We start from the raw sequence: 13,939 nt of genomic DNA, 5'->3' as shown, positions 1-13,939 counted from the left end.
GAAAACTAAAGAAAACGAATTTGAAAACATAGCCACATTTTGAATTCATTTAACATCTGAATGGCGTGTTCAATTGTTACTTGCGTGTCGTGATGGTTATTAATTACATTTGAACACCTGTTAGTAATTAAGTGGTCGTGACAAAAGGACACAGGAAACAAAACATACCTTAAATCTGTTTACTTAAAAAAATGTACATCACATTATCCATTACAATAAACGTATGTTTTTCAAACCCAGCGGTTGTTAATGGAGTTCACTGTACATTTGTATCCAAATTCAACGAAATCACAAATAGCGAGTCAAAAACAAGGAAACGAATGTACAGTAATTTAACTAACGTCTGCCTTTTGAACATTGAACTCACCGAACATTTCAGCTCCATAAAACAGAACCGAGATTTGTCTACATTAATTTTACCTGTTGATTCAAAATGAGGCTGTTTGCAACCAAGTGTGACGTTTTCCAAAGGAACAGTCGAGGAGCATTGCGATGGATGCTTCGGTCTAAAGTGCCTTCGATAACTATGAGCGCACTTAAAAAAAAAAAAAAACAACAACAACAAAAAAACAACAAAAACTACTCACAATGTTGCAGTGAGTATTTCAGTATACGTACATTAAAAATAAAATAATGTAAATAATTATGTCGAATCTGACAACCGGAGGGTGGTGGGATACGGGGACAACAGCTGCGTTGAGTGCTAATTATCTCCTGGTTTCCTATTGGTTAAAAAAGCAAAATACGTCAACCAACGTGAATAATCTACAGCAGTCGTCAAGACTCCCAAAACGGAAAAGGAATTCAAACTGCGAGGAAAATAAAAATAATTGACAAGCTTGTGTAAACATGATCTTAGGCAGAACATGGCAGATAAAAGATTTGGCCCAAAAAAAAAAAAAAAAGACAAAAGAAAAAACAACATGATACATTCTGTGCTTCTCATTTGAAACCAACAACAAAAAGGCTTCTGGTAGAAAGCTTTTAAGACGACATCCAATCACATCGTGCCAACAACACAAAAATACGATAAAACGATAAAAAAATAAAATGTCACTGTACAAACCGGTCAATTGTATTTATGGCAATGTCATACCCGGTTTATTCTTATTTCAAAATGTATTGTGCAACCTTGACATTTTTAAATGTCCTTTTATGAGGAACCTTTAGGGTTTAGCATCATAAATAATCAAATGTCAAGGCCTATTTTTGTGTCGGAATCTGTAGGGGACTAAGGACCTCAAAAAACTGAACAGAAGCCATGTTGAGTTTGGCAGTACATTTCTACACCTCGAAGGAGTTAAGACCAGCTTTACTCGAACACAAAAGCACTGTTTGTGTTTTTTTTGTTGTTATTAAAATCACCTGACCGGAAGTGATTAATAATCAACATACGTCTGCAAAGAGTCCAGTTGAATGACCGAAGTAATAAAGTGCAGGGAGAGAATAGCAGTCACGGAATAGGAGCCTATTTAGTACCACGTTGTGCTGAAATGAAAATTGTTCTCTGTTGAGTTCAGTCAGTCATCAGTCCAAACGGGTAAGAAAAGGCATATCTGGACCAAAAAAAAAAAAAAAAAGAAAAAAAAAGCGACATACAATATTTGACATTCACGCAAAAACACCAACGCAAAGCAACCGACCATAAACTAACACAAAGGCTTTTTGTATGTGACGTTTTCACACTTGAGATCAGATAAAACGATCCAAAAATGGTCAGTTGACAATTTTCTTAAAGCTCCAGTTATGATAGTGCGGAATCACATCACTGGAAGTGGATTAAAAAAAATAAAATAATAAAAAAAAAAAAAAAAAAAAAAGACTATTTTGTCACACATGCAACACGCACACAAGAGGAACAACACGGTTGACCGGGGAGGACCAGCCCCTCGCCAGCATTTAAAAAAAAAAAAAAAAAAAAAAAAAAAAAAATGTGTTCAGGAAGAAGTGGGACGGCGCCTGCAGCTTCGAGGGTGGGTGTCTAAATTTCGGCAGAGGCGGCAGCGGCTGCTGCCGGCGGCTTGCTGGTGGTCACCACCTTGTTGTACTGCGTGAAGATGGCATCAAAGGCCTCATCTCGGTGGATCATGGCACCGAACACCAGCGGCTGGAGGAGACAAGGGCATCAAATCTATAATTAGCCTTTTTTTTTTTTTTTAGTCCACTTGGGCAACTAAAAAAGCAACTCAAAAAACTTGGCAGTCACAAATTATATGTATCATAACTAGGGGGGAAAAAAATCGTTTTTTGCTATATTCACTTTTTCCTTCATATCTAAAATGAAAATATTGCTTCAGCACCATCTTGGGGCATTTTAGGCGCGATGAACTTTGTTGAAGTGAGGGGAGGAGATTCAGTGAGTCAGGCCATAGCCTTCCCTTTTTTGCCACCAGACATAGGTGAATACAAAACTTTTAGGGAGGGCGCCAATTCCTTGCACCCCCTACGGTGTAAAGCTGCTTCGGCATATCTAATTAAAAAAAAAAAGCATTTTTCTTATGCCACTGATCTAAAATGATACTGTTAGCATTAGCATCATAGATAACTACTGGTGGGCTTTAGCAGGTTGACTGACATTCAAGAGGTTTTTATCCTTGTGGCTTAAAACAAATTACACTTTTCAACACTAGAGGGAGACATGGGGAAAAAAAACACCAACCACAACAACAAATTTCGATCCCTGCAGTGTGACAGATAATTTTTTGTTTATTTTTCTCCATAACTTGACAGGGTAATGTTTTTTCTTATTAAACCTTCTTGTCACTTTCAGATGCAGTACACTATTGTGATGATTTAAAGCACTTCATGTATTTAAACGTCATTTTTGTATAAAAAAAACCTCTTTTCTTGGTACCTTCTGAGTGGAAGGAGTTGCTATTGAGATGCCCATTCCACTTCCTGGTAGGACAGAAAGCACCTTGTACTGGAAATAGCATATAAAAAAAAAAAAAGGTTAATTTACCATGATTAACCAGGATGCTGTTACATTTTTTTTTTCCCAAGCAGTCATCACCTTTTGTATGTCAGTAATGTCCACCAGCTTGATGACTTTATTCTTCTTGGAGGATCCCGATCTGGAACTGGAGCTCTCAAAGCACAAGTAACTGGAGGACACAGAGAGGCTGGCATCATTAATTTGTCTTTTCAAAGACTTTTTTGGTGGCACTTTGATGAGGAAAGAAAAAAAAAAGTAAAATTCCTCGGAGAGATGTTCCACTTACTTCTCGGTGACGTAAAGCATCCCGTTCCTAATGTAGTCGGTGGGCATTTTTCTGTCTCGGTTTATCAGGCAACACCTCCAGCCGTTCTCACACACTGGCAACACATTCAGCGGTTAGAAACCTCCTCATATTTCTGACCTGCAATGCAGCTTATGGGAAGGCCAAGGGCTTGTATAAGCTGCAGTACTAGCCGCTCACCTGCCAGAGGGCGCTCTGACTCCGTCAGGTTGAAGATCTCGTGGAAGGCCCCCTTCTTGGTGCTGTGGGAGCGGCCGGCCTCCTCCTCCCGGCTCACGCCGCAAGGCACCGTGGCCAGGCTGCCTCGGGAAGCAACAGGTTGCACCTGGGGACGGCAACAAAGAAAAGACGGATAGAAACAACACAAAAGGGAACTTATGAGAGGAGGCAACAAGGACAGGGTGGAGCATTTGACACAGGGAGAGGGAGGCCTTCTTTTGTACAAATACATTACAGTTGCTATGGAGATTTCTACATTGACCAACTGGGCAGGGTGACCCACTTCACCCAAGTCGTCTTCCTGCAGCACTTCATTTGATTGGCTGTCACTTTATTTTACCCAACATTGTATAGTATCATAATGCTATGGTGGACTCGGCAGCCATTTGCAACCTGATCATCCTGGAAGGGAGATTCCCCCTTCTGTGGTCCCTTCTCAAGGTTTCTCATTTTTCCCCAGGCTTCTGCCATGACACCAGTAACAGCGCGTAGACGTTCAAATCGACTTCCGCCCTTATAGCGAAAGGAGGAAGTGAGTATGCCGTAAAGCAATTCAGGACATATCTATTTTTTTTTTTGTTTTTGTTTTTTTGTGCGCCAGGGTTGCTCCCATCCTCCTCAAAGTTAATTAGTGCAAGTAAAAAACGATACAGAACCCTCAGGGCATGACAATAGTCCTATTCAACTACTTGTAGGTCAATGTTTCATCACAAAAGTTGCGAAAACATTTTATTAAGGTCAAATTCTTGCCCAGTGCTGCTTTAATGAATTTATTTTGGTATTACTGTCCGCACATACAGAAGAAAGGTCAAACAGTCGCTTGGGAATTGTAGTTTAGTTTACTCTTGGTGACTTTGCACTCCATATATTTATTAAAAAAAAAATAAATAAATAAAAAACTAAAACTAAAACTAATAAATACTAAAGGGAGGAACTAATAATAAAAATGGTCCACTCCACTGACTTGCTATGGACCACAGAGGGAGAGACAGCAAAGGCCCTACCTTCTCTGTGGCAGAGAGCTGAGAGAGAGAAAGGACAAAGGACAACATCCTGTGACTGAGGCCACAACACATACACGCCTGTGATGTCCAAAAATGTTGCAACTTTGCATAGATTGTATAAAAATAAAATATATATATATATGTATATATATAAAAATGTAGAATTGGGTCATATTATTCAGTCATGGGAGGCAGACTGATCAAATGATTAAACATTTACCTCTCGTTGTGTTGAGGACCTGCTTCCTTGGCGTTCTCAACGTGTTAACCGTGACTAAACGCCCCTGAATTACGTAACCCGACGCAGACGGATTGTGATGCAACGACAAAGCCTTTAACAGGTACACACCTGATTAAATGTCAGTTTTTTGGCATTAGCCGCGCAGAAATGAGAAGTGGAAATAATCCCGCTGGCGGCATTAGGCATACTTTTGCGCGGCTAAGCCCTTTCAGATGGTCTCCGATGCGGGGCGGGAGACGAAGGAGGGGGCGTGGCTTACCCGTCGGGACACAGTGGCGTTGGTCCTCTCCTTGAGCTGCGGGTCGGTGGGGAGGCTGTTCCACACGATGTACGGCGTGTCGTACTTGTCGCGCAGCTTGGGGCAGCTCTTGAACAGGAAGTCGATGATGAAGAACTTGATGCCGGCGTACAGGCCTGAAAGGAACCATGAGCCGGCACGCACCGATTACTCTATGAATGCATTTGTTTGTGTGTACTGAAGTGAACGAAAGTATTTGCATTCATTCAGGGGGGCCCGGAGGTGGCATGTACAGCAAGGAAAAAAAGCAAGCGCTTGTTGCTTGGCGCGAACGCCTTACCGATCATGAAGCCCATGAGTTTGTACGGCAGCACGCAGGAGGTGATGAAAGCCACCCACAGGCAGATGTACAGTTTGCGGGTGCTCTCCGGCTGCACCCACATGAAGAGGCTGCGGGGGAAAAAAAAATAAAAAATAAAAAAAGTATAAATAACAGCAGATGTCTACTTTCACTATGTCTCGATAGGAAGTTTCAGGAGAAAGCGCAACTAGTTCAACTTACTTTTTTATCTTCTCTAAAACGTCTGCCATCTTACCAAAAAGGTTCTGTGAAAAGCAAAATACCGTATATAAGTTAAAGACAACAACTTTTTAATTTTTTTTTTTTTTACTGTTTGTTTGGGACCAATTATGTATATTTGCTGGTTCATTAACATATTTTTGGAAATAGGCTGCTAAATGATGATTTCTTTTTTTATTATTACACACTTGGGTGGCCATTCGTATACAAACAAAAGGTAAAATTCCCGTAGTATAAGTGGCACCTGTGCTTTTTGTGCAACGTCTAGGACGAGCTGAAACTTCTCGGACACGGTCAGGTCTTCCTTTGGAGGCTCCTGCGGGGAAAAAACACAAACGTGGTCGGCAAACAAAGCCACCTTCACACGAGGCTCATAGCCACAATACTCGCTAGCATGCTAGCCTGTGACATCACACGACGACAAAGAAATCCGCTGACACTTTTTCACCAGCACTTACCATTGGTTCAGAGACCTCAGGCACAATGCTCCACTGTATCCTCCAACCTCTGCAATAGAACATAGAGATTTGTTTCCTGATTTCATTTACAGACGCAGAAGAAAAGCTTAGCCCTTCTGTGAAGTCATCGCGTTACCTAGCAATGAGGTAATTTAAGGACAAGCGCAAGATGGCCAGGAAGAGGAACATGGGGAAGGCCCAGCCATGCCAAGCAGCATTCATGTAGATCTGCAACACAATCGGACGAACCATCAACTCGCATGACAACAAATCAATATCATTTCCCTCTAATACAATTTGAGCGGAGTATAATGGAGGTGATGGCACCAAGCTAGTCCGGGCTGGGAAGAAGAGTCTTTCCTATTACCGGTACTGGTTGTGGATGTTTATGATTGGATTATGCATTCGCAGTCCAGACCAATTATTTGTATGATGCAATCGCTTGTCATCAGGAGCACTGTTTAAAAAATATATATATTGCCAATGATACTCACAATGAAGGCAATAGCTGAGGTGTAGACAGAGTGCCAATTGGAGAGGGCGGAGAGGTTCCTTAAGAAGTTAGTGACAGGGCGAGCTCCTCGCTCTGAAACAGTTACAAAGGGAACACGCTCAACGTCAAATACGATTCGGACAAAAGTGGGGATAACATGAAAGCGCTTGCGAAATTCATTGGAAAAATAAACTGAACTGAGAAAAAAGAATTTAAAAAATCATTTATAAATCTTATTTGATCAGTTGTAGGGCGGAATAATTCATTCAAATCAACATCGCAATTTAGAAGAATGTGTTAACACTCAAAGAGCCAATTCGACCAGGTTTTGATGGAAAAGAAAAGACTGAGAGCCGCAAACACCTTTTGACGTCTGAAATGGCATATATTTACACTTGTAAAATAGTGTGTTGCTTATGAATATAAATGTCCACTTTATGATTCATGTTTCAAATGGGATTTAAAAAAAAATTGCGATATTAAATCGTAATCATATTGAGGGTGAAAAAACAATGCAATTAGACTATTTTTCAAAATGGCTCAGCCCTAGTACTTACTGAGTCGCCTCATGTTTTCTGTCAACCTGGATGGGAGGACAAAAACAGAAACTTAGAACACACAAACAACCCGCTTTAGCCGCAGAGCGACCATAAATCTGCTTGAACAAAAAAGCGAAATCAATACAGGACGAAAGACGAGTCGCGCGCTCGTACTCCACGGTAAGCTCTTGACCACCTTTTAGCACTTAGCGGTTCCTCGGCCTCCACGGTGCTCTCCTCGGGCTGGAAGCGGAAGTCTTCGATGTAGACGCCGAAGCGCTCGTACAGCCACTTCTGCAGCCGCGAGCTCCACACCTCCTTCTGCTGCTGCTGCTGCTGCTGCCGCTTGTCCGCTACAGAAAAGCACGACATGTTGCATTTCACTTTAATTCGAAAACATTCACATTCCATCTTTACAGACGCACACGGGCGGGGTTGCTGGTAGGTCAAAGCATGCTACTTATAGCAAAAACAGAATACCAGCCGACTATTGTGCACTAATGTACCCTCTCCCCTTAATGATGTTAAATACACACGTCCAAGAATAACCTGCACTTTCCTAACACTCCCTTTCCTTTCCCGCTTTGTATCTCACACATACACACCTTGTCATTTCCTGTTTGTCCCCCCCCTTGGAGGGCCTTTTCCTGCAAACCCTTCCTCTCATCCTCACACTCTATTTACTCTTCCCCCCCTTGGGGTCTTACCTGTTCCATTATTAGAAGGCGACTGTTGTTTTCTAGGAGGTTGCGGCGGAGAATCCTCCAGCCTGGGAAGAAAGAAACCAAGTGAGAAAGTGTCACTTTCACTTTCCTGTGGCAGGATAAAAAGGACTAGAAGGGTTTTTTTTTTTTTTTATTTTGCCGTTGAAATATTTATCTTGAATTCATTACCAACATGGAACAGACTCCGTTTCCAAATAATCATTTTTAGAGGGCGGGTGCAGTTTGATTTCACATCTTCTAAACAGTTCATCCCTGTAATTGACATTATAGGAAGCTGTGGATGGTCTTCCGGGAAACGAATCAAAACGGGGCATAGTTTCAAGCATGTGTAAAAATACGCGGAAAGGAAACTTTACATACAGTTGGGGATTGTTATAGTTAGAAAAAAAATCTTTTGATATTGTTATGTTTTTAAATTCCGTTTTGCATGAAAGTCTGCTTGCTCTATTATGGCGCACCTGCAGATGGGATGTGGTGGCTCCCTATTGGCTGCGAAGCAGGCAGACTCTAATGCCCACCCCTGCAACATTGACATTGGGCCAATTTGTCATAGAAAGATGGAAGAGATACAATTAAAAAGCTTAAATATGAAAGTGGGGAAAGTAGAGCCCCCACAAAAATTGTCAATTTATTGGTGAAATTAACCTTGCCCAATAAAAATGTCAGATCCTATTGGGGAATTCACACTCAAGCTCGTAACATTCCGGAAATTTCCATAAACCGTATCTAGGGCACCGCAGTCTACTGACGGCGTTTGTGACTAAATTTAACTAAGACCATTCTCTTCACACATGGAAACTTCCCAGCGTAACCAGAGTGGTCTATTTTTAGCCAGCAAGCTCCAACGCCTCCCTCGTTGGTTGGTGAAAACCTCCGATGGATGTTTACGATCATTCGACAAGAGAATTCCCCCAGAGGACGGGACAATCTGCCGAACTGTCTTTGGCATTCTCGAGTTCACGTTGCTCTGCCGCTAATCCCTCGGCGGAATTTGCCATTGGCAGGCCGACGAGCATCGTCACATCGCAAGGAGAACACCAGCGGTGTGCTTGGACAGAACTGTACACAAACGTGCCAGTTTGCCAAGGAGACACCGACCTGGTTTCGTGTGTCACTAAGGGATGACTTGCAGAAGTATGTTTTTTTTGTTTTTTTTTTGTACCCACCTCCCTTTAAATGAAACAGCAAATTGGATCGGATGGACTAGAAGCAGACAAAGCATTTTTACACAAATTAAAAGTCTTGCAAAAATGATTACAACTACCAAAAGCGCAACAGTGACCAGTGACATTTAGAACAGATTCAATGTTTTTGCGCAAACCCTTTCGGCTTATCAATTCAATCGAGTCAGCGTTTTTGTGGTAAAACAATACTAATGCTGGCAATGTACCAGCGGCCACTAAATAAGCATAGGAGTGCTTTTTAAGTGTGTGATAAACATTAGCATTAGCCACAACACAAGAGGCCTTTCATTTTCGCAGGATCAGGAGTAGCCACCATTAATATTGAATGTGTTCCATTTGCGTATATCTTACCAAGGTGTCCTATTTGCAAAACATGACAAATGTATCTGGTTTTCTCAAACCGAATTATGTTGCTTCAAAAATTCAAAAGGATTATTCCTTTGGTCTTGAATCGTGACAAATTCGGGTTACCTCATTCACTGCCATTGACGAATGTATTCGTCGTTTCACAGTCCAGCCATTCAATCCCAGGAATTTATTTATCTCAAATATAAAATCGTCCTCCGGCCTTTCCCAAAATGAACCCTTGACAATCCCACGCCTTGACCACATCCAAAGTGCTTGGTTAAGGGTATAAAATGTCTTTCCTAATGCAGAACCTGGATTCATTGCAACGTTCTTATCAGTATCTTTCAACTGTTGCCATTGACGTCCACTCAGTGCAAAATGTGGGATGACACTCAAATGGAGTGGACATGAGTAGTCCACGAGTACTGAGCAGGGAGAGTGGGGTCTGGACCGACTCATTCAGTTTTTCCAACATGTTTTTTTTTTTTTTTTTTTCTTTTTTTTACCTGGACTTGAGCACGTCGCCCATCTTCTGCTCCAGGTCGAGCCGCTTGCTCCGCTCCCTCTCCAGCTCCTGCCGCAGGGAGTCCACATTGGTCTCCTCGCGCAGCTTCCTCAGCTCCTCCTCTGGAAGACACGCCCATTACCGAAACGTCATTACACAGACCCCAATTGCAATAAAAGTTGGCACGTCGTGGAAAACCGAATACATTGATTTACAAGTTCTTTTCAAACTGTACTCAACCGAATACACTCATTTTGAATTGGATGCCTGCAAACAGTTCTGACTACTCAATGACCCAGAGTTTGTTTGTCAGCGCACTTTCAGTCTTTCACCTTCAGCGCTGACCCAATAATCCACCCCAGCAGCCTCCGCAGCATCGAGTGGGCTCGGGTGTCGGGACTTTCTACAACAACGCCGGCTGCGTTTCCTCTCGGCCCTTTGTCTGCCGACTAAAGGGACGCATGAATATTTAAGGACGGAAGGCAATAAAGTGAGAACAAAAGAACAAATACCCTCAAGGGGCGGAGAGCGAGTGCCTCTTTAATATAGCCGGAAAATAAAATGGCTTTTCTCTTTTCTAAATGAACTTCAAACATATGATACCGATTATGATCGCGTTAGCTACTTCCTTTGTTGAGGCCGACCTCGCTTTCAGAGGTTCGCACGTTCCATTTTGATTTGTGGTTATCGCCGCACATTGAGGGACTTGCTTCTGTAAATGATGGGTTTCCTTCCACCATTTCCTTTAAATCGAAGTGTTAGTGTAGCGTTGCTGATATAGTAGCCAAGCGCGCATAAGGGCGGGGTGGCAAGGTCGCTAAAGGGTTCGACGGCCTAATCAGGTTAGCAGTGGCTAGCTTATCGATGCCAGTTGACCCATTAGGTTAACTGGAATTTACTCGACATGTTAGTACCGGACTCCATAAAGGAAGGCCCCATATGAGCTTCAAATGATGTGTTTTCAGACAGATGGCGTACAATCCTGCTCCTCAGAGGCCCTTAGCATCAGACGCCCTGTCAACAACCCTGTTTTGCTTCTAAAATTCGACCCTATACATAGGTTGTCTCCCTGGGTCACCGTGTCGAGACCATAAAACCGATAAACTTACTGAGGCCGCCGCTACTTTTGTGGCTCTTCAGCCTATCGACCGCTCCGGCATAGAGCAGATCGAAGCTGTCGAAGCTGAAGTCCTCCACCTTGCACACCCCCATCCGCCTCTGGAGGCCAACGCTCGCCGGGACGCCGGAGCCCCTCGGCAGGGAGGCCGCCTTGGGTCGATCTTGAAACAAAGCCACGACTGCCACTCCTCCCCAGTTGCCCTTTTCGGTTAGCAAAACCCGAGTCCGGGAAAGTCCTTAAAGGTCTTCATTTCGTTCGGTCAACATCCAAGGCTATTCTGCTTGCTCTCTGGGACTGGACTGAGTGTACTAGGCGCTGGGTGGCTCCAGGAGGGGGGCACTGGAGGTAGCGAGAGGTGGGGCCTGCACCATAAGAAGGCCTGGAATCTGTAATCGCTCGCAAGTACATGACGCATATTGTTCTGGCTTTCGAGTGCGTTTTGCACCTTTCGAGCCGTATGTATTGTATTGACACAACTCGGCAAATCACATTTGATCAAAGTTTGCCAGGACCTCAAAAGGGAAAACGACTGTGTGAACTTTTCCAATCAGGAGAGTGAACAATGCGGCTTTTCATGAGATGGAATTGGAGGTCATTAAGGTTCATGGAGCGAGAGACAGAGCAAAGTCTCAGTGCGGTTGTTCTCTGCAAAACTGGCCACAGCGATGACTGAGTATTAAGGACACAAAACACGGTTTTGGTTGCACTTGCAGTGGACAAAGAAAGGAGGAAGTGCATTTCATCTTGTGACTATCATTGGCTTCTTGCGCTCTGGCCGCACTGTCTGAGTGACCCAAGTTCCGGTTTGATCCCTTGGTTTCGGTTTGTTCCCCGCAACTTGCTGACTCCACGCCCAAATCAGCCATCTCCTCGCGGACGGATGGCCCGCGTGACACATTCGGGGGCGTGTTGTGCAAGCGCCGAGGTTGACATCTGCTACTTTTCAAGTATATGACCTCATTTTGAAAAAGGCTGTGCAGCATTAGACACACTTAATGAAGCTTTACATAAAAATAATACCGAATAATACTGTGACCACAAACTTTGAAAAAAAAAAAAATACCCGAGTCACAAATAATACCGCGATTGCATCACTCACTTGATATGATTCATCTCTGGATCAACTGACCTTCAGCTGCACTATGATGCTTCAGCCCAGAAGTCAGTGTGTGTGTGTGTGTTTTTGTTTTTCATCCCAGCGTGAAGTGGAACAGCAGCTAGGACAGCGCATTGATCGCCTGGTCAGTATGGAAGGCGAGGCCTGGCATGCTCCGGCGCAATGACCTTCCATACGCGACCCTGAACAAGATCACTTTCAATCATCTTGTGGAAAACAACAATGCCCTCGCTCACCCACACATGTACCCTATATAATCTGTAAACCTTTGTGCGCACATTTATATGTACGCCAGTACGCCTGTAATGCTGCTGCTTTTGTTTTCCTTCAAGCGGAAAAACAAAATGCGGCTTTTCTCACACGAAGCTTCCTCCGTTTACACGTTCACTTTGTCGTCTTTGTTAACTCCGTGCAATTCATTGAAGGTTAAAAATGTTGCGCGATTGACGTGGCTAATGCATCCGTCATTCAGCCTGCAGAAATAGCCGGATAAAAGTTTACAGTTCCTGTAACCACGGCGCGCTACATTGAGCCATATCGATTGCTTTTCCATATAGTGCTCTACTTAACGCACGCGATGCTAATCCGGTATTGTCGTACACCGAAAGGGTCTTTGAAATTCAGATGCTCGACTTGTTTCCATACAGACACCGCGAGCCCTAATGGAATGAGCTAATGTCATCACGAGTGGCAGGAACAAAAAAAAAAAAAAAAAAACCTCGAACAGGAAGACACCTGGAACAAAAATAGAACATGGCGGTCGGGTTCAGACACAAAAAGGAAAGAGGGGGCGGTCGGTATGACACCAAGCATCCAACCCGACGGGGAAGAATTCAATGGAGACAGTCGGGTGGGAAGGAAACAGGAAGTCGACGCTACCCCAAGGGCAACGAAAGCCACCTGAAGCTTCCGAGTGGTGGAACAAGGAAATTCTTCCAGGTAAACTTGGACAGAAAAACTACTAAATGAGACCATTTGGAAACCTATTCAAGAACAGGAAAAAAAAAACTAAGCTGCATCTTTTATGGGATCTCATGTCTACATGGTTACATATTAACCAATTAAGTTCCTTCAGAATAACACTGGCCAATGGCTTCCAATGCCAAAGGAAGGGCAGGGGTCACCGTGTACACACACACACCATTTAGAATGGAAACTTGAGCGTCCGGTGTGGGGCAGAACACAATACACTCCTAAAAGTCGGGTGTTTGTTTTAGCATGCAGCGTGGGTCCCGGCATTATTTTGGGAAGGAGAGCCAAAAGACGTGTGAAAGAAAGAGAGCGAGGGAACGCCTACACCTCCGAATACTGAAAAGCCAGCAAAGGTTGAAATATGCATAAAAAAACAACTTGGCGTGCTCAGCCATTTTTCTTCATTAATGACTCTTCAATCAAGCCATCACAGAAAACAAAGTGGAAAACAACTGGTACAAGGTAGCTGAAAATTACTTTGATCCCAATTAACTCATTCGGTGCCAAAAACGTTTTGGGATGTGTTTTCACAGTCCAGCCATTCAAACCCGGGAACTTATTTAGATTTATTTTTTAATTTTATTTTTTAATTTTTAAATGTCTGGCGCTGTTGCTGACCTTAGACATGGTGAAGCAGCATGTGACTCACACGCAACATTAAAAAAAAAACAGTTCTGATTTCCCATGGCCACCACATATGACTTTAAAAGTTTCAAACCCGAAGCTACGGCTACCCTTTTCTCCAGCCACATTAGCATGAAGAAAAAGCTTCGCCCCCCCCCCCCCCCCTGCTGCTAAGAGCGGCTGCCATCTTTCTGTCGCCAAGCTGGCTGCGGATTCACCTGCGTGTTTATCACATCCCCGAGACAAAAAGTAGAGCCGCTGAAAGCAACGGGCTTGGCAGAGACAGAGAGGACCCGAAAGGGCTGTGAAAGTCAGCAAGAAAGACGAGAAGCA

At 43.4% G+C, this 13,939-nt stretch overlaps 1 protein-coding gene across 6 annotated transcripts in view; it reads right to left on the bottom strand.

The window, feature by feature from the left end:
• Nucleotides 1-13,939, bottom strand: part of gramd4a (GRAM domain containing 4a) — a 54,813-nt gene that overhangs the window by 32,053 nt on the left and 8,821 nt on the right. For 2 of the 6 annotated variants that reach the window (XR_015084598.1, XR_015084599.1), the window contains exons 6-21: nt 9,775-9,895; nt 7,719-7,780; nt 7,208-7,364; nt 7,030-7,055; nt 6,474-6,565; nt 6,116-6,207; nt 5,980-6,028; nt 5,766-5,837; nt 5,504-5,547; nt 5,282-5,391; nt 4,963-5,117; nt 3,420-3,564; nt 3,222-3,315; nt 3,014-3,104; nt 2,855-2,923; nt 368-2,107 (exon numbers count right to left, since the gene is read on the bottom strand). Coding sequence is in view for 3 of the 6 variants with exons in the window: in XM_086021712.1 (XP_085877838.1) it covers nt 1,982-2,107; nt 2,855-2,923; nt 3,014-3,104; nt 3,222-3,315; nt 3,420-3,564; nt 4,963-5,117; nt 5,282-5,391; nt 5,504-5,547; nt 5,766-5,837; nt 5,980-6,028; nt 6,116-6,207; nt 6,474-6,565; nt 7,030-7,055; nt 7,208-7,364; nt 7,719-7,780; nt 9,775-9,895; nt 10,883-10,985 (1,608 nt within the window). In the remaining 3 variants the exon portion in view is untranslated. Of the gene's footprint in view, nt 1-165; nt 2,108-2,854; nt 2,924-3,013; nt 3,105-3,221; nt 3,316-3,419; nt 3,565-4,962; nt 5,118-5,281; nt 5,392-5,503; nt 5,548-5,765; nt 5,838-5,979; nt 6,029-6,115; nt 6,208-6,473; nt 6,566-7,029; nt 7,056-7,207; nt 7,365-7,718; nt 7,781-9,774; nt 9,896-10,882; nt 12,246-13,939 lie in introns of those variants that run through there. The other 4 variants (XM_086021710.1, XM_086021711.1, XM_086021712.1 and 1 more) reach the window with 3 other exon arrangements.

The sequence above is a fragment of the Filicampus tigris genome, chromosome 22, assembly GCF_054856515.1.
Source record: "Filicampus tigris isolate MCC_2025a chromosome 22, RoL_Ftig_1.0, whole genome shotgun sequence".
In the NCBI taxonomy this organism is placed as follows: Eukaryota; Metazoa; Chordata; class Actinopteri; order Syngnathiformes; family Syngnathidae; genus Filicampus; species Filicampus tigris.
Note: the sequence above shows the minus strand (reverse complement) of the source record. Positions and strands in the feature narration are given on the sequence as shown.